This window comes from Nylanderia fulva, unplaced genomic scaffold (assembly GCF_048542155.1).
Source record: "Nylanderia fulva isolate GAGA-0341 unplaced genomic scaffold, ASM4854215v1 Scaffold23, whole genome shotgun sequence".
Lineage (NCBI taxonomy): Eukaryota > Metazoa > Arthropoda > Insecta > Hymenoptera > Formicidae > Nylanderia > Nylanderia fulva.
This window is the reverse complement of record NW_028190293.1, coordinates 610,157-631,415: the sequence shown is the minus strand read 5'-3', so window position 1 is coordinate 631,415 and position 21,259 is coordinate 610,157. Positions and strand designations below refer to the sequence as shown.

Below are 21,259 nucleotides of genomic sequence, written 5' to 3'. Positions count from 1 at the left end.
CATGGCTTTTGCAGCCACTTGTTTTTTTTTAACTTGCTATTAATCGTAATCATATTTCAGAAAAATTAATGTGTCAAATAAATTTTTTCTCGATTCTTATATTAATACAAACATATTTTATAACTACCGACGTTGTTATCGGACTGATAGCGACGTATTACATAATTGGCCGTATTCTAGTACATTCAGCGCCATTTTTACGCAACATTGTATCAATTACGACATTGGACATTCAAGATTGGATTTAACTTCTTTTAACGCTCAATGTATATTGAGAATACGAGCCACTAAATACGAGGCCCATACACACGTATGCCTCATCCATTATTAAAGTGTAAACGTAATCAAGATCGGAGAGAAATTCGAAAGCGAGATGTAGAGAGAGAGAGAGAGAAAGAGAGAGAGAAGATGTATCCACATCCAACCAACTTGACCCAGGCTCCTGCCCGTTTTTTGGTAAGCACCATCCGTTCCTTTGTAGTCCTGTTAATCGACTTATCCTGTTGGCTGCAAAGTTTTCATTTTTTTTTAAATTTTTTACAAAATTTTTTTCTCACTTTAATCGTCTCTTGCGAATTTTTTTTTTTTTTCAATACCATATGTTCTACGATTAACCATCCGAATCCTTGCGGGAGATCCGTAATAAGTTGCTATAAGTTGTAATAACGTTGCCTTCCGCTACCTGCTAGTAACAGTTTTATTTTGCAGGTCGAATTTAAACACAGATCCGCTATGGTTCGTACAAAGTTGATAGAGACCGGGCATGCAATTTGAGACACACGGAGAATCGGAGAGATTCACGCGCGTTGTACTTTATACGTTCATACGTCGCATGTTGCACATCTTTGATACTCGGATGAAAAGATCGACCATCATGTCTCATTAGTCTTTTCCTCCGATATCGCGGGAATCGGAAAATTTTCTTCAAAACTTTTCTCCTAATAAGTACAAAGAAGAAGAGAGAGAGAGAGAGAGAGAGAGAAGAAAGAAGAGAAGTCCATCCAAATAAAATACCAGAATTTTTTAAATCATTAAATTCAATTAGCAAAAACCAGTTGAAGCTGCGAACAATGAATTTTCTCTCTCTCTTCTTCTTGATAGACGCAACCGTCGATGAATGAACATTATGCTATCTCTTACGGGTCGATTGACTATGTTTCAGGATATCGATGGAGACATCGGGGGTGCCTATGCCCGCGTATCACTTCATCCCGCCGGACCACATTGTGAAATCGCCGATCCACTAAACGTGGAGCGTTGCCGTGGTCGTTATCGTCGTCGAAAGGACGCGGAGCATCGCGGAGCGCGCGAAGCTGTCAGTGGCGTATACAGGGCTGGGCCACGCACTGTGTTCAACCAGCTTGCAAATCGATACACTTGCAAAAAAAAAAAAATAAGAAACAAGACACACGACAGTGAGAAAGGAAGAGACAGAGGGAAAAAAGGGAGAGCAAGAGAGAAAGGAAGAAAAACACATATACGTAGCACACACTCGCACGATACTCGAAAGGAGGTCTATTTGTGCGCGCTTCAAGACGTGTACGTTAAAAAATTCAACAAGATATACATCAACACTTACACGTATACACATATACACATATGTACATTTATGCATCCTAGAGAGATTACGTACATGGAAAGGTGAAGAAGATACGCACGCGCGTACACAGACACACTCGAGTGTACAAAACTGTACAAAAAAGAAGTTATTTAAACAAAAGAAGAAGAAAAAAATAATGATGCACGCGCCGCAGCCGCAAAAGCTGCCGCCGATTGGTAAAGGGAACAAGCCAAAGATAAATACGTTAGTTTTCATTTTTATATTTAAAAAAGACGTAAAAAAAAGAAACGAGACACGCGAGACAGGGAGAGAAAAAAAATACGCGAAGAGAATTTTATTATTATTACAAATTATTATTACTACGCGAGGACGCGCGATGATGGCGCGATTAAATAATATTAGGCCGGTTGTTAGAGTTTTTTCTAAAAAAAAAAAGGAAAACAAAAACAAAAATGTGGATTATATACACGCGTTCTCGACGCGTTTCGCGACCGGTTCGCGAAACTTAGTTACGTCATTCCGGACTGATCGGTAAAACGGAAGTGCGGCCTGGTCCATCACGGGGACTGACTTGTTCGAAGAGTTCAAAGCGAGTATTCCCAAGTTATTCCCTGATGAAAGAGCAGTAGTTTTATACAAAATGACACGTTTATAAAGAGGGAACGTAAATTGACACTCTGTTTCGCGTATACGTGATACTCATCAAGTGACTTCCGCTTCGTGATGCATCCAATGCGCGAAACACGATGCAAATTCCTTCTCTCCCCCTCATGTAAAAATCTCAACATTATTCGTAGCCACTTTCATGGATCGCCGATACCTACGCAGACATCGATGACAGAATAACAAAAAAAGATCTCTGGGGGTAGATATCGTCGATACTGAATGAAAAAAGAAAAAAAACGAACCCGAACATAATTGAACACGTATGTACAATGTACACTTTTGTCCCATAGAATCACTCCTGAGAGAGACGGGAACACGTTGTGTCTCTGCTTCAGACTCTTCGATTGAAGATAATTATTTCTTGGAAATATTATCCGGTCTCTTGCGGTTTAGGACACACTTTGAGGATTTAAAAAACTGAATCTCACGCGTATGTGGCTCGTCGCGGTGCCAGACACCGCGTCGTTGAATATCTTTGATGAATATCACGTGGCTTCTCCTACACATCTCTCTCGAGATTCCACGTTTAACGTCGAATTGCGACTTCGCATTTCGTATATCATCTTGATCTCTATTATCGTGGGTCTCATCCCCGTGTCCCATCCGTGACCAATCTCCGAGGCTACAGAGAGACAAATAAACGAATGGATCATGAAATCTCGTGGTCCAGAGATAAACCGAGATCGCGATCGCTCTCGCGGATCGCGTCGAGGGTGGGAAAGTATAAACGATTATAATTCGCGGTAATTTCACGGTAGTTGCGTAGCTTTTGCATGCGAATCTTGGATTCCGAAGAACACAATTGTCGGTAATACTCTTTTTCTTTTTTTTTTTCTTTTTTTAAAGAAAAAAATCCAAAAAAAGAAACGACTGCGAACGCGTCGTTCGCATCATCGATCGCTTGACGTTTCCCCCGAGAAGAGAAAAGGATATCTCGAGGAAACGCGAAGGGACGAACGGATGCGCGCGTTCTCTAGCGCGTGCCTCGACGCCGTTCTGGACGCGCACTTCCGGTCAGCATCCCGTCTCCGACGCCGATCGTCCTTGTGTATGCAGGATGTTTCTAAAACTATGTCAAAGATTTTAAGGGCGTATTTTAGGAAGCAAAATAGAGAGAAAAAGTTCCTACAAACATGAAAAATGTATTGTAATTCTCGGAGATTTTTTTTACAGATTGTTGAAAGTCTCCGAAAGCTACAATACATATTTTAATATTTTTTTTCACCCATCTTTAAGTTATAACTCGGAGGAAAAGCATTGTAGGACCCATGTTTATAAGAACTTTTTCCTTATTTTTACTCCTAAAATACATCTTTAAAATTTCTGGCATAGTTGTAGAAACATCCTGCATGTACAAGTCATACAAGTGATCGGATACGGAATAAAGCCGACGTGGACGTCTTGGACGCGTGTCGGGCGCGCGCTTCTGTTAAAACAAATAAATGAAATTATTACGTGGAATATATAAATAATGATATATATTATATATATATACAACACACATAATATATATTTATTATACGATAAAAATAACTAGAAGCGAGAGAGAGATAAAATAGCGATGTGAAAAGGTGCGAGCTCGAGCCCAGACTCGATCAAGAGGCTCATCCTTCCCTTTCTTCATCATCCTCGTCCACTTTTCAGCTCCCTCATCTTACGATCTTACCTTCTTCCTTCTCTATCGGATTTTAATCCTTCCTCTCTCCCCCTTTTATTAATGCTTGTGGATTGGCTCACGAATTCAGTTTAAGAGCCACCCCGATGTAAACGGCAGACAAATTTTATCTTTTATCGTCTTTAGATATGTGCGTTTTTTTTTTGTACGTACGTTTTTTTTATTACTTATATCTCGTTATCGATTCTTTGTTCTCGTGTTATTTATATTAATCGTGTTACAATCGTTAATATTTAATAAAATTATTACTCCGTCTGTGTGTGTGAAAAGAAGAGAAATGCGCGCGCGCGCGGCATTGTGCAACGTTTTTTTTAAATTATAAATTATTATTATTATATTATTATTATATTAAATTACTATCATTATTATATTTTATTCTAGGTGAATATTTGTTCATGTTGTACACTAGTCTGTACATGATTGCGAAACGCAAATTAGGTCTGCGTCCGACATTTTTTTATTGCGTCCAAGTTTCGCTTCGATTTCTCTTTTATCTCTTCGAGAAATCAATTTTGGATCGAGAGATTGTTGTTAAAAATCGGGCCGAGAATCGCCGGGATATATATAACGGAATTCAACAAGAATAATACATAGTTGTACAGCTACTATATGTATAATATATATATATTTCGGCACTTCTCACGCGCACACATCTTCATCTTTAATAATTCTCTTGCATATATTACACATATATGTGTAAAATTGGCGATGGCGCGGGTGATTTTCTGCGCCGGCAACTTCCATTATGTGCCAAACATAAATTAATGAAAAAGAATGTAAAAGGGAGAAGAAAAAAAACGTTTGTTAAATAAAAAAACTGTTAGTCTGTGCTTCCGGTGTCAGCTCAATTAACGATCATTATATACGGTCTTCGCGCGTATGTATCACTTTTATATATCTTTCTTAATTCGTGTAAAATCGCGTAAGAAACGCTTTTAATTTTAATACACAATATGATCCAAAAAAAAGAAAAAAATTGTTGATTATTACATCAGCACTAATTTTATATTTGTACGAGTGCATAATATCGTAAAGTCGGTTTTTTGTGATATTTTTCTTTTTGTTTTTCTTATTGAAAATATTTTTCGCTTTTTTCTTGAACGCGTGTTGTAAATATGATTTTCACGCTGTATATATTTATTCGGAGCATCTTGTTTATAGAAGTAATGTTTTTAGTTGGAAATTATTGTAATATCGGCATCTGCGATTTTTTTCACTTTATTTATTACATCGATATGTCGATTTCATCTTTTTCGAATCGCAATATCACGCGCTTTATTATATCACTTTGTTTTACCGAACAAATGAGTCACAAACGGCTCTTCTGTACAAAAAGAAGAAAGAAATACAAGGAAAAGTTTGCTCGAGATATACAGTTGTGTCGTTCAAAGTGGGATTTAATATTACGACGCGGAGTTTGGGAAGTTTATCTTCCCCGGGGAAAATTTAATTGGAAACAATCATCTATCGCAACTTTTGAAAGATCTACCCAATTAGGAAATCTCTAAAATAACGGGACGTTTAAGACATTTTCACACCAGAGATTTGGTTAATTAAATCTCTTGTAATAAAAAAAATGTTAATTAAGATTTCAATTAAATTTTCATAAGGTTGACATATATTACTCTCTCATATTTTACGACACAATCTGCTTTAAAAAGGGGGAAAAAATATTCTCGACGGATCTAATTTTGCGCTTATTCTTGGATCAAGTTTTTTTTATATCGCGAGAGTCTGTTGGTGACTCATTTAAATTAGGCTCAAGAGCCCTGCAGCTCTGTGTTATAATTATATATTTATAATTATTTATATACATATATATATATATACATACATATTGCCATTGTGTGTGGAAAATTATTTGTTATTATACATTTGAAAAAAAAAGGAAACGGAAATATTTCTCTTTTCTCATCGTGGCGACTAGGCGACTCCTCTCACATCTCCTCCTCTTCATCCTCACCCTTGCACCTTTATTCTCCACCGGTATAGGTAGACGATGACGGCGTATCGTAGTAATTATATTAAGGGGAAAAGGCAAGAAAAAATATACGAGACGAGCAACGTTCGAACGGCAAGTTGTCTCTGACTAAAAAAAAATCGATGAAAGTCGATGAAAAAAATGAAGAAAATAACAATTAGTGAGAGACGCTGTATGATTGTGTATATCAACAATAAATAATTGCTGTGATTAGAATCGATTATTAGTAAGTAGTTAAGGATCAATTTTTAAGGCACTTTGCGGAGAGAAAGAGAGAGAGAGAGAGAGAGAGAGAGTAAAAAAGAGAGAAGGAGTACTTATATATTATTGAAGAATATATGATAGAGATGGGAAAAGGAAGAAAGAGCGCATCCTACGAATAAATTCGCGAAACGAAGAGAGGAGAGACGCGACAAAAATCGGGGAGATTCAGGACCCTTCTATCATTAGGCGACTGATGAAATATGTATTATGTGCGCGCGTGCGTATATAATCCCGTTACGTCATTCGAATTCGAGATCTTCGAAAAAACGGAGTAAATCAGTCTGATGTTACATTTGAGGAAGAAAAAAAAATTATGGGAGACGATGGGCTGCGCGCATTTATAACATAAGGGTAAATATCGATGATCTTCCCCCACTCGAACTGTGTCTCCAGATGAATCCTTTCAATAATCCGAATCTGAGCAGCGAATTCTTAATTTGCTCTATTTTAGTCGTCAAACTTCTTTCGAGAATCTCGATATTTTAATACGTAGGTACCTATAATTGTAAATTATTTTTTTAACATATTCGAGTACTGAAAGGGTTCGCAGAATCGCGGAAATATCGTACGTCGTCTTACAATTAAATCGATTTTTTCAAATGCGTCAAGGGAAAAGAACCTTAAAAATACCGCGATGCTTATTGCGTGATGCGAAATTCTACAATGTTCGTATTTCTACGAGCGCATCGAAAATTTATTTATTTTATATATTTAGGGAATGATTTTGATATTTTACAAGGCATAAGAGTAAAATAAGTTGAAAGAGCAATAAGTAATTAGTCATATTCCTCTCATAAGGAACATGTAAAAAGTGTACGACACGGCGAAAGAAATTGACAAATAATTTTGAATACGGACGTGATTATATTTTTTTGTCAATTATAATAATATTCAAATACTATCATCGAGTTACATTAAAGTAAATGGGATTGAAAGATGAAAATTTGTGTTGAAACCTAGAACTATTTCGAAGGATTACAATTGCGAGAGAATACCTATTTCCTGATTGAAAAAGAGATATATCGTCTCTCTTGAATCGAAAATCCCATTCACTTTTCAACCTGACTCGCTAAGCGCGATAACACGTGATAATTGAAAAATACTCAGCTGTTTAATTAATGGAAAATCGCTTGGGAGCTAAAGTGACAGGATGACGTAGGACTGATTTCAGCGAAATTTCCAACTATGTCCGCTAGAGAGGGTTCGCTTCGCCTTATTTTAGCCAAGATTTAATCCGCTCGACGTATACATCGGAAGCTCGAAATATCACAATTTCTCGTGACAAACTTTTATGGAGTTTGGTGATTAATAAGGAGAGGAAAAGGATGTAGGCGAGTTCTGTTGTTTTGGAGAAAAACCGACGCAGTTTATCTGCCATCTTATCCAAGGATGTCGCATCGACATATTCCAGAAGCATATCCAATGACACATATGACTCTAGAATAATTGATATCTCTCTTTTTTTTCGCTCCGATAAGCTAGCCTATATATTTATCCGGCGTTCGATCGGAAATCGATTGATCGTATATCTCGGGCACTTGGATCTTATCTCGGATTCTCTGTAGCTTCTAGTGACCGTTAAGATATCGTCTAATCACGTATGTCGTATAAGTCGTGTTTTGAAAAATAAAAAAAAATAACTATATCGAAGAGGGAAAGAACGCAAGTGTTCACGCGGGAGCGTAAATAATCTAAGGAAGGATCTACGAGGATTAGGGAGATACGTTTAGATTATATCCCTCAAGATCTGTCGCACCAACAAATAGTTAGCACATAATAAGCAGTTAATGATATCCGCTTTCTATATTGTGTAGATAGGGGCGTGTTTGCGGACGGAAAAATCGGAGGATAATATCTAAGAGATACGTTTTAGCTAGTCAGAGCTAATCTTACGCTGTTGGCTGTATAAAGTCAAGTTGTATCTTAAGAAGAACGCTTGCGTGTTTTTATATGCACGCTGTACAGTTAGACCTAACTTTGGAGCAACTGACGCTGACCAATAAATACTTCAACGAAGACGCGGTTATATTCTCGTTCGCGTTAGCGAAATAAAAAAAAAAAAAAAAAAAGAAGGAAATAACGCGATCGTTGAACAGTTTCGCGAGAGTACGTACATCCCTTCCCCCTAATTAAGAATACGAAACGCGATCGCGAAGAGAGCGAAGCGTTCGCTTGTATTAAACGCATATTTAAAGAAGAGTCGAAGATAAAAAGGAACAAAATAAAGCAAAGCGGGCGAACGTCAGCATTAATTGCGATCATATCGTTGTGGCGTAGAGCAATCTGTTAGTGCAGGGGCCTTATCCTTATCGCGTGGGTCCTTTTATACCGAGGATTGTCGCGAATCGCCGAAAGGAGCCGTTTTATCTCGCACGTCGAGAGCGAGGATTTTACATAAATCGGACGGATATGACACAGGATGAACAAAAATCGCTCGAGTCGGATACAAGTACAAATGGAACGGAGTGTATCTGCTCTTGGATTTTTTTTTTTATTTCTTACAAAAAGCGCGCGCTTACATACCTCGACTTCCGGAGGAAGACGGCTCTCTACGAGAAAGTCACATCGAGAATGAATCGGAGCAAAAAAAAAAAAAAATAATAAAAACGTCTGAAGCGTCCGCGGCAATTCCGGCTAGGGACCTAACTTTTACCGTAACGCAAGGCAATCAGCTAAGAAATAAACTTAGTTTTTATAGGATATTGAATCGCGCCCTTCCCTCGGGCGGGGCGTGGAAATTAAAAAGGGCCGAAGAGAAGCCTCTCTTCTCCCCCAAAGTGAAAGGAAAAAAATTTGTCGCGCGATCGAACGAAATTGTTCGCCGCGTGACCGGAGGGCGAGTCGGACGACAGACAGATTATTCTTCATCATTCTGCTAGAGCTTCTTCGAAATCGCATCGTTATCATCACACTATACATGTGCTAACGTATAGTAAGGATGGGTGCTTTTCAGCAAGGAAATAATAGGCAAGGACATAAAGTCACTTGTGCTGGAAAGCACGAGGGATCTTTTAAAAGGCAAACAACTTGTGCCGGGGTAACGTAAAATGCAAAAGAATTCTATGTATACGATATCTTATCCCGAGATTAAATTACATTTCTACGGACTTTTAAACGTGCCGATCGTTGTTTGCTGTTTAATAAAATTAGCATGTGTTATTGTGCCACTTGTGGTATAGGATATAATCGGTGTAATCGGATAATTTTCATGTGCAAAAACTGATTGTTTCCGCGATCTTAGGTCTGTCGTCTAATCGCGACCCTCTAAATCGCGTACCCCTCTTTTTACCCTTTTCCCATTTCCCGCGTAAATCAAGGCAAATGAAAAAATCATGTATGTAGACAACAAATGTAATAAGGAGGAAAAATTGTCGACCACACACGAGGCCGAAAAGGTCAATCATTTCATGCGGTTCAGGTGCCAAAAAAATAATCGAATGTGAAAACTCATCGCTTAGAGCGGCTCAATTTCGTGCCAAGCTAACGTAAATTGCGAGCGGTATAACGCGTGTGCCAAATTGCCAACTATTACATATTAATCTGCTTAAGAAATCCTCTTCCCTCTTCCTTCTGACGATTCTCCGAATGTCGACGAGATATATCGAGATACGCTCGTTTTTGCTTTTAATAATACACCTGTGATTACATGCTGTTTTGCGTTAACTCGATTTCCGCAAAGTTAAATACGAGAAATCAATTTTAGAATTCAATTTCAGTAGGAATTTTAATATAGAAGATGGTCGGAGCAAAACGACGTTTCAGACAATCACAAAATTAATATCGTTAGTATTTTTATCATTTAATATTTTTATTTATCTTACAAATTTGATTATGATTAAAAATTTGCGAGCTTTAAATCTAAATAATCGGCCGCTAAATAAATTACACTCTTGACTGTATTTTTATTCTTGCATTTTATCATGATTATCAAGTTTTATTTAAGATGAAAGAAAATAACATATTTTAATTTTTTAACTTTTAATCGCACATCGCTGAAAAAGATAGAAATCTCGTCGAATCGAAATGTCAGGAGGGGGATATAAATATAAATTGCGTTCTCTCACGGCAGCTCGGAATGTGTGTAGATTAAAAATTGCCTTCTTTTGTCGAAGATGCGGTAAGAGAGATCGAAATTGTAGGAAGAGAGATATGAATATATCTCCAACTTTGCATGGGAAGCTTTCAGTTCCTTGCACTTACTGCGCGATATACAATTAAAAAGAATGACTCGCGTTAACTCTCCCTTGGAAGATTAAAACGAGGTCATTTCGCTCTCCTCTCGTTAGTGTGATTACTTCCTACCGTGCTTTTTATCTTCTTCTTTTTCTTCTCTTTGAGAATTAGTAGATTAAACTTGCGACAATCTGTTGTTCAATCTGCAATAGATTCGTCACCAAACCTCGAAGGCGAAATTTTACAGAATTTTTGCGAAGGTGTTCTTTTTTATGAAAATAAGTCATATCAATTGTGGAGAAGAAATTGAGAACAATAAATTAGATGTTCCCTTTTTTGATGAGAAGAGTGTTCGTCGCTACAAAAATATCGTATTTTCGTATAGAATATCGTATCGCGATTTAATTATATAGAAAACTACTTTAAACTATATCTCTTTGGTATGCTAAAATATACGAAGAACAGAAATGAAACGTGCGTGCGAAGAGAAAAACCCGCTCACGGAGAGATTTCTCTACGAGACACCCTATTGCGGATTGTTGCGACTCGATCCAGCGTCGAAGTCTCCATTATTTGTACGTTTTGCGTTAGTCTTCCGATCGAAGTCTTTCCGTTCGTCGTCGAGAAGGAAAGATACGTAACGAGAAAAGGGTAATATTCGCGTAAGATTCGAACGAACTCTTCGTTCTCCTTCCCCCTTTGCCCCCTCTTTATATCCCTCCCTGGCCCCCTCTTCTCTATCTCGAAGAACCTGTATTTCCTTTATCTTCCTCGGCCAGAATTGATTTATGTTAAAAAGCCTTTACGAAAAACAGGGTCACATAAATACTTACGTATAATACGAGTATTTTAAATTTTTAACGCAAAAGAGAAAAAGTAAAATCTGAGATGTAGAAATGTGCGATGTAACGAAGAGAGAGAGAGAGAGAGAGAGAGAGAGAGAGAAAAGAAAAAGAATAAAATTTTTTTACGAGAAAATAATAATGTGAAGTGTAAAAAAAAAAAACATGTCGCGTATATGATTTGCGACTGCGTCTTTCAATGCGTATCGTCGCCCTTTGTGTAACATGTCGTTCTTCGAGGACACGTGTGCGCAAATATTGAATGCGAGATGTGATCTCACAGTCGAGTTCTGCGAACCTCTTCGTCCTTTCAGCATCCGCACGAGATGTTCTCATTTTTTTGTATTACACGTGCAAGCAAAGTGGCACTTTGTGTGCGTGTTTTCTGTGCGGAAAGCGGCCATAAGCCGCATTCAAAGCCATTGCCTACGGCTGAGCCGCGTTCAAAGTCATTGCCCGCGGCTAAAGCCGTGGGCAACACATTGCCCACGACTTCAGCCGTGGACAATAACTTTGAACGCGGCTATTCCCGCACCGTGCCGTCGCAAGATGGCGGCGTGCGATCGGCCACCTCGCGCACAGAAAACGCGCACAAAGCCACTTTGCCTGCACTTGTAATACAAAATAGTATGTGTATCACGTGCGAATTGACAATTGTTCACTCGTGTGGGGTAATCGCACTCGCCTTCGGCTCGTGCGTCCATCCCCCGCACTCGTGACCAATTGTCAACTTTCCGCACTTGATACACAATATACTATTCTTCATTTCTCACCATCGTTGATTAGTATATAAATAAATAAAAGATTCTAGACTTTGTATACTTTGAAGGTCCGATCGACAATACATATATTATGGCACAAAAAATCTATACACATGTTTGAAAGGATTGTGCAGAAAGGGGCACGCCGTACTCGATCGCGATGCAGATACGTGGGTCGGTCGTCACAAAGTCTATAATAATAACTGAATAATAAATCACGAGGCGAGTCGCGGTGAGAGGAGGTAAATTGAAAGTACCGATCGCGAAGATGCGAATATATATATGAATCGAACCGAGAGATATGTAAACTTTTCACTTTTCTTCGCGATCGGTCGCCCTCGCGCTCAGCGTAAAGTACATTTAATCCAGGGTAAAGTTTTGTAAGATCGTCTGATATGCGATATTTTATGTAAAAAAAAAAAAAAAGAAGTAAAGTTATAACACTTAATAATGTGAGATACACACAAAAAACACAAAAGGACACGCAGGACACACGACGAGCGTGACGTGTGAACGAGAGAGAACGAGAGCGAAATGATGAATGAATGAATGAGAAGAGATCGATGACACTTTCGTGATGATCGCACCAGGATAATGAGAATGAGAGGCGAAATAAAACACCTGCTGTAGGCCGACGATACGTACGTGCATACGTATTTTACGTATACGTATATACATATATAAATAAATAAACATACTTACATACGACATACAATTATCTCGTAAGTATATATACATATAAGAGATACTTATATACTTTATATAGTCGCATTCGTCGTCACATTATACGTATACAACGGCGTTATATTTGCGAGCGTTCGACAGGTGATTTGTCTCGGCTAATGTGTCAAGGATATTGCATGAATGAGAAAGTAAGAGAGGAAAGAGAAAGGAAGAGTGTGTGCAAAGGAAGCTGTATAATCGGCATTTACATATCTTTGATTATTCGTTCGTTTTTCGAAATTGTCGCGTCGTTTTCAGATGATACACACCGACGTCACTTTACACAGGATCGTGAAAATGGTCGGTCGTAGAGCTAAAATGGGTCCATAGTGTTCATATCGCGCGTTTAACGATAACTGTGGCTGTAAGCAACTTCCCTTATCTCGTATCTTCTATCTCGCAGGGAAGAGAGAATTAAGAGCGATTATATAATGTGGCGGTGTAAACTCCTTGCCTGGTTGTAACCATGTCGGCAAACGGTATCTTACAACTACTCTCCTTCCCTGTTCTGTATATCTTACAAGTATAAGCTAGAAAGGACCATAATTAAGTGATAATCATCACTTAATTAAGAACCACGACTGGTCCTCGAAACACACACGTTTATATACGGATAGATTACTGTTTCAGGCTTACAAGCTTACATTTCTAACTATGTAACTATGTAAACTATGTATTGAAGGACCACACACTTCGGAATTCGGCAGCCACATTTAACGCTAATCGTGTTATCGTGCCGAGGAGACTCGGGCAAACAGACGCGAACAAATTCGGAGACGAATACGTAGATAACCACCCCTCCTCCCTTGTCAATCTACATATCAAAATTTAATTTCACCATCCGGGAAAACCAACCCTCCTGAGCACGGGCGTCCGCAGGATTTTTTCCAGGGGAGAGCACGATTAAATTTTTTATTTTTTGTCTTTCTTAATTTTTTTATATTTAATTTCTTTGTTTTTTTTTAAATATTTAATATTAAATATTTTTTAAAATATTTAATATCAAATATTTTATATTAAACATTAAATATTTTTTAAAAATATTTAATATTAAATATGCAAATAAATTCCGGTATTTGAAAAGGAGAAGAAATGCCCCGCTTTGCGGACTCTCGTGTTCATGAGATTTCATCTTAGTGATCCCTCAGCGAAGGGATCGAAAGTATCTCGAATGCGAGAAAAGAAGGGTGTACTTTGTCCCCAGAATTTTAGGAAACTAACTTTCGAACCCTTACTCTCGTGAGATTCTTACACCCCGGAATTAATTTCTTCCCTCCCACCTGCCTCTCATTCGTCTTCTCATCTTTTCTTCCGACGCATCCTAGATTTAGAAGAATATATTTGCACTGTCAGTTGTCAAACACTTTATATTAACTCACACACTCTAATACTCACTACTTTTACAATCTATAACTTTCTAATAATGATTCTTCTTATTATTATTAAAAAATACTGTTATCATTCACACATTATACACATACATACGCATCTCCGTAGGACTTAAATACGACGTGTCCTGTTATTATTGTTGGATTATCGATTGCGTGCCACGTGTGAAGAAGATACGGATTCTTTTGAAGAGAAGAGACATTTTGCGTGAATGTTTCGCGCTTTACGTTTCCAAGTTTCTCCCAATTGATCATTATCGCCCAGTCGTGTTGTAAAAAAAATAAAAAAAATGAGTAGAGCTTACACACCCACACATACACACGTGTATACACGCATATACATTTACGGCTTATTATTATTATTACTTCCGCATCGTTGTTGCATCGTTGTCACTTTCGGCGCTCGGTTACCACGCACTGAGAGAAAAGAAGATTTTTAATTACGCTGAAGTTGCCTTAATTAATTAAGATGACTTAAAATAATTTCCCGCAAATTAGTTCGAAACGTGAGAGCAATTCTGCTGTAGAGGAGTGACAATCGTGCTCGTTATTAATGTCGATTGTTCTCGTATATGCAAAATATTTAATATATAAACTATTAGCTGTGCCAAGTAGTGTTTTTTTGTAAAAAAAAAAAGAATAACGAAAAAGAAATAAAGATTATTGCTGCAAAAAAACATGAAAGTATAATCCATCTTTCGATAAATTCACCTGTCGGGAAGATGTCGTGTCGTGTTGCAAATAAGAGTGTCAAAATATACCGCGAGAATTAATCCGTAGAAGAATGTATAGCGATTTTTGCCTTAATGCGCGCGTAATTATTATGATTTTTGTTGTCAACCAATTTGCGATTTGATCCGTAAACGCGCCAACTTTTGCAATTTTCTCTCAGTGAGAAGAAACACGTTCTTCGCGTAGAGGAACTGTAGATTTTGCAGGATACAGATTTGCGCCACAGGTGTAGGAAATTTTGCAAAATATGTATAATAATATGCGAGCAATGACGTCGAATCATCGTCGTTGTTTACTTATATTACGTATGATTATAATTTCATTAATCCCGCGTTTCTCTTCATCGTTTCATCATCGCATTACTTATATACGTGTTCAACGTCAAGTTCAAGTATATATTCCTCTCGTCGCTATTACAAATTTATGTTACATAACGACGGCCGTGATTTTTACATAAGATTATATATATATATATATATATATATATATATATATATATATCTTTTTGTCATCGGTTTTTACTTATTTATTATTCTAGCGTGTGCGAACGATGACATTTGTCCTCTTGTATTAATTTCTTATATATATATATACAATATATATATATATATATATACATATATGATTTATTTGCTCATATCGGAACAAATGTGGGAGATGTGTTATCTATGATCTAAGGTGTTTGAAAAAAAGAGTATAAAGATGCACAAAGTATAATTATGAATTTTATAAGGATGACGCTTTATATAAATGAAGCTAACGAGGGACCATCAAACTTAATATATCCATGTACAAAGATAGTGCATGCGCGTTAAATTTATATGATTTTTGATTATTCCTATAGGAGAGCAATTAGAAAAATATCCATTACATATTTGTATACTGCATATATATAACATTCAACTCGGCCGCTCGATTTTTTATTTTAGTCATTTGTATACATGAAATTATACACATATAAACACACATATCCACACAGGGTATCTATTTTAATTACTGTAGTCAAATATTTGGAAGAATAGTTTCGAACAAAAGTTGTGATTGTTCCGACACTATTTAGTTGTCCAGATATTTCGCGGGGGTATTTAAAATCGAACATCCTGTATATATTTCAACAAAAATCAACACATTGAAGATCATGTGGCGAATTTAGAGTATTAAGAGCGCGAAGAGTTTCAAGAGTTTCTTAATTTTTATATAGCTCGAATATGCTTAATCCATCGTTATTACACATCCTCTATTCTTATTTTATACTCCCTTTTCAAGCACCCTAGAAAGCAATCTTAATCTTTAAATGGTACGATAGAGATCGATGATCAAGCAGAAAAGTTTGATCATTTAAATACCTGACTCTGTCATGCTATTTGAGGATTTAATGTCATATACGCGATTCTTGTAATTTGTTCAACGTGCAAAGAGAGTGATCTAAATCGATCACTAAGAAATGAACGTGAAATTCGGCAAGCTCTATTTTTCCGGGTCGCATCATATAGTAGAATAAAATGCAATAAAATAAAATGTAGAGAGAGAAATAATATATAAATGTGATATAATCTTCTTTGAATTTAATTTTTTAGAAAGGTAACATAAAAGTTCGCTTTCTCACGATGTGTATATAAAATAAACTCCATACATCTCTCCAATACGTAAAATACTAAATAAAATACTTTATAGACTCTACTTATTTAATTAACTTACTTATTATTGCGCGCAGGTATACAAAAGACGTTCGTCTAGGGCAAATTTTATTCAGCTCTATCTTGATTCTCACACAATCTTGAATCAAGTATTCTTTTTAGCGATCAGATACAGAGAGCAAACGTGAAAAAAAAAACAAGAGAGAAAGGAAGAGCGAGAGAGTGAGAGAAAGAGTGAAAGAGAGAAAAAATGAATGAAAGAGACTGAAAATTTAAGAGAGGGATCGTGTACACTGCTCGTATAGATTTGAGGAGAATCCGTAATTGTGCCAAATCGTTACACGTATCCCGTACTTAAAAAAAAGAGAGAAATGATTTTCACGCTTTAGCGTTATTTTCGGGCAAGAATTTATATGGAAACTGTGAATCACCGAATATCTTTGCGCGCAAGTTTATGCGAATTTTAAGTAAATATCATACGAGGAGTTTTGCTGATTGATCTTTCTCCCATCTCTGTCTATAGACGACAATGCAATCCGGAAAACCCTCCGGCTAAAGTCAACTTTACTTCAAATCAGACTTCGCAAACCGAACCAATATTCCCTTCAGACTCTCCATGTCTGACGAATGAAAGTTTCGATAGCTTCGCAACTTGATCGATAATTCACAGTTTTCATCGAGTCGTGCCTTCCCTTACGTCACTAAACATTTGAGATTGACAAAATATATATATTGTCTTTTACTTTTCATCCAATACTTGTCACGCGTTACACGACGACTTGGCGATTCAGATTTTCCTCGACATTCACGTAAGGGCAATAAAACATATTGTACATTTTTCGAGTACAGTTGTATTTGAATGTGTAAGTTGCATAAAAAAGACAGATTTTTTAGATATTGCACTGTCATATTTATTATTCTATAATAATGATCGATCGGCTCGACCGGATCGACCGCGCTCTCGAAGCTAATGTATACGCATTCTTATATTTCGCGGTCTTCTGTTCTTTTTTTTAATTAATAGCATTACGCGAGTGCCGTCGATCGGGCGCCATACACACATACATAAACACACACACATACACATTATGAATTAATATTATTAATAATAAAAAGAAGGCAAATGTGCGTGCGTGAAACGCGCATTGTTCTTTCCAATAAGAGAGGAAGACATATGGTTTTCAGTGTTTTCACTACGATTGAATAAACGACTCTATATTATTACATATAATATTATATTAATAACGAGATATTATTACACTGTAATGTTTGTTTTTGGTTATTAAAGTGTGTATATAGCAATATATTCTAGAAACGGTCGCTCTCGTGCATTTTTTTATTCAACCTTCTAGGATTTAAGAGACACCTGAATTATAATTTTTATATTCTTCTCTTTTTTTCTAATACAGAATTTTGACAAGCCTAAAAACAATTTCTGCATCAATATATTTAATATTATTTATAATGTATAAAATTTAGGCATTTTGCATGTTCATCTTCATCTTCTTTTCTTACATTAAATCGTTTAGTTTGTCAACTTACTACAGTTCTAGATATTCGTTATTCTAACAATAAGTGGTTAAGAAATAATCTGTCAGAATATTTAAAAAAATTGTGGACCTTGAAATAAGGAACGGAGATTTGGGAAAAGAGCAGAGATATATATTTATAATAAAAAATAGAAAATTTATTTAAAATTTGTTAATTTGGAGGAAATGGAATGCTTTTTTTCTATTACATATAACACGATTTTTTCATTGTATCACATTATTATTACAATTAAAGATCATGAATTATAAAAAACAATACAAATTACATTTTTATTTTTTTATTGTGCCACCTTTTCTTCTTATTATTTTTGACACAGACTTTTTTATTTATGAACTTATTATATTTTAGATATTACAATGAGAATTATTTTTAGAAGGCACGATCGACATAGATCACACAATCATGAATGTGATAAATTATTTAGAAAATAATCTACAAAAACTGTAAGTAACTCGCTAAGATAAGAAACTAGAATTGCTTCAAACAGAATATTTGAATATATATCGAAGAAAATAGTGAAAATAAAGAAAAAAAATTTAAATAAAATATTGCATTGTCAAGAATAATAGTTGCCAAATCATTATAAAATCTATTATATTAAATCTACTATGATAAATTTACACTTACAAATTTAATTTGGCACAAGAGAATAGGACCATCATGTTTCTTGTGTCACACTATATCCGAATTTTAGTAACTAACAAAACTAATTGTATTCAATATTAAACTCTACTTGGTTTGAATTTCTTGCGCACACCATCATTAAAGCCTTCTCTATTTCTTGCAAGTTCTATAGCATAAAATTGAATTCGAGTTGTCAATATACTGTTTTCTTCTGTATAATTTTCTGTGCAATCTGCTCTTAATAATGTGCCAAAACTATAATCTTCCACAAGATCTTTAAATTGTTCGCAAAAGGGTCTCCATTTTGCCTTTTCTGTTAGAGACTTGAGCTCATCTTCATTTATCTTATCAATTTTCATATTGGGAAAATTCTCTCTGAATACTTTATAAATTTCCTCATCATGTGGCGTGAGTTTTAAAAATTTCGGGTCGACTGAGCACAAAATCTGAAAATAGTAATAATATAAAATAGTAATATTTCTTTTATTTTAATTCGTCATTTACTTGCATGCTTTTATATACAATACTTACATTAAAATAAACCTCTGCATGTTCCATAGCTTTCTTTGCCCACATTACTTCCACGGATGGCTAAAATAATAATACAATTAGGAAAAAGTAACAAGTATAATCTTTTTGCATAACATTAATGTAAAATAAATACACAATTTCTTCAAAGTAGTAAAGTATACTAACACTAAATTATCTGAATATTAATATGATTAGTACTATATTGTGATAGTAAAGAATTATCTGCACATTCTACTTACATCATTGCCGAATTCTTCAGCGGGTCTTGATAATATGCTGGAGCCAGCAATTAGTTGATCTGCTGTCTGTGCAATTTATTACACGTCACAATAAATATTTTTAAAAAATAATACAGCCATGTCCAAAATGATTAGACACTTCAATTCTTTTATTTCTTAGTATGTAGATCAAAATAAATAAAAGATCACCAGTTGCGACTGATTGTAATAGTTTGAATAACGCATTACATTTGTTTAACAATTCTTATTTGATTGTTGCGAATACAATAATAAAATTTGAGACTCTTTACTCTTTCTATGTATATAAATTCAGTTATAGATATCAAATAATTTGAAATAGAAATATAACTAGAGAGGAATCATTTTAATAATTAATATTAAAAATCACTGAACAAAATATGATTAAATAAAAATACTAGTCAATGTTCAACAATTTTCACAACTATTCATGTTACAATTACGGATTTTAAATATAAACGTGATGAGTTTTAGGTTATCATTGTAAGAAAGATTCTAGAACAATATACATACCACATTTCCTATTTGAGCCATATTGCAATCATAAAATAATTATAATATAAATGCGTATGATGTTATATACTGTATGTATTCACTGATTTTTAAGATGCAGCTGAAGAAAGCTTATAATAATAGCGTCCAATACTCAAATCAGAGAGAAACCTCTCTGCTCAAATGCAAATAACGTCAACCATATGCGGAAGATAGTGTTCCATTCGAGATTATGGAAGTTTCGAATCGTTTGTAGCGTCGTACGTCAAAAATTAATGGCGCCACATTTAAAAAATACGATAATTGTAGGTGCGGAAAATGATGTAATTTTCATAGGAAAAATTGAAGAAAAACGATCAAAATACGTGATAATGTACAAACTTTTTGCATTAAAATATTGACAAAATGTAGTCACCTGCAGCAATCTTTTATTTAAGTAAAAAGATTATTATTTAATAATTTTTTAAATATCTAAATAAATTGTATAATACATCAAAATATTTAAAACAACGTTTACATCTCATTAAAAAAAAAATATATATATATATATATATAGAAATGATATATGAGATAAAGTAAATTTAAAAACTATTTATATATAATATAAAATGTCAATTTTCAATAATTGAACAATACATTTTAGTAGTCTGAGTTTCTTTTTTTGAAATTTACATAAATTATAATTTAAGGACAAAAAATTTTATTCGTTAAATTGATTAATGAATTAATCTATACTTGTATAACATTTTAATATTTTAATATTTTAAAATGCTATTAAAGAAAATAAAATTTTATAGCAATCATATTTTATTTCTATATATAAGATTTTTACAATGAACAGTAAACATGCGATTTTGCTCTCTCTTTTCTGGAGGTTTACTTCGTCATAATAAATTAAGACTTTCACTTTGTTACATGTTCACATTGCCGTTAAAAAATAATTAAAGAAGTAGTGAGAAAAAACTTTCGCAATAAAGTTAGTGTTCGTAAATTTTCTTTCACGAATATACAAAGATTGAAAATTATTGTAATAGTAATAATTTATTCCAGATTTCTCTAATATTAATTCTAAGTGAATTTTCTAGTGAATTTTAATTCTAGTGAATGAAGAATCAAAATCAACACGATACTCTGAAAAATAAAAGTTTTCGAGTCGATTAAAAAAAATTCTTAAAAATTAAAATTAAAATTTGAAATTGAAATTTCTCTTTAAAATTTCTTCTTTAGCAATTTCCTTTATAGCGAAACCGGCTATTAATCATATATATTGTTCGAGAAATTTTTATTTTGTTAAACTATATGTATAGAAAACCCTTTATATCACGAGGCATATTATTTATCGATCATTTATAAGAATTTTTTTTACACCATATTGCTATTCGTTTGTCATGATAAGCGATT

The 21,259-nt window shown here is 35.0% G+C and overlaps 2 protein-coding genes and 1 long non-coding RNA gene across 3 annotated transcripts in view; 1 reads left to right on the top strand and 2 right to left on the bottom strand.

Moving 5' to 3' along the window:
• The window catches only part of mub (poly(rC)-binding protein mub), a 94,985-nt gene extending 77,262 nt beyond the window's left edge, over positions 1-17,723 (top strand). Inside the window, exon 9 of the mRNA XM_029305814.2 lies at positions 1,163-17,723. Within this exon, the coding sequence (XP_029161647.1) occupies positions 1,163-1,247 (85 nt within the window). The 3' untranslated portion in view covers positions 1,248-17,723. The remainder of the gene's footprint in view (positions 1-1,162) is intronic.
• Positions 1-21,259, bottom strand: part of LOC114933417 (uncharacterized) — a 31,340-nt gene that overhangs the window by 9,144 nt on the left and 937 nt on the right. The window lies entirely within an intron of this gene.
• Positions 17,088-20,110, bottom strand: LOC114933392 (protein PBDC1). The gene is made up of 4 exons (XM_029305926.2): positions 19,880-20,110; positions 19,349-19,414; positions 19,110-19,169; positions 17,088-19,024 (listed from the first exon to the last, which is right to left on the bottom strand). The coding sequence occupies exons 1-4, from the start codon at positions 19,898-19,900 to the stop codon at positions 18,677-18,679; spliced, it is 495 nt and encodes a 164-aa protein (XP_029161759.1). The 5' UTR covers positions 19,901-20,110; the 3' UTR covers positions 17,088-18,676.

What these genes read in the sequence shown, in the direction of transcription:
- LOC114933392 (XM_029305926.2), bottom strand. Translation starts at nt 19,900, where the DNA reads ATGGCTCAAATAGGAAATGTG. An exon ending in TGGCTCAAATAGGAAATGTG is followed by an intron (nt 19,415 to 19,879) that starts GTATGTATATTG and finishes TAAATTGCACAG; the next exon opens with ACAGCAGATCAACTAATTGC. An exon ending in CTGAAGAATTCGGCAATGAT is followed by an intron (nt 19,170 to 19,348) that starts GTAAGTAGAATG and finishes TTATTATTTTAG; the next exon opens with CCATCCGTGGAAGTAATGTG.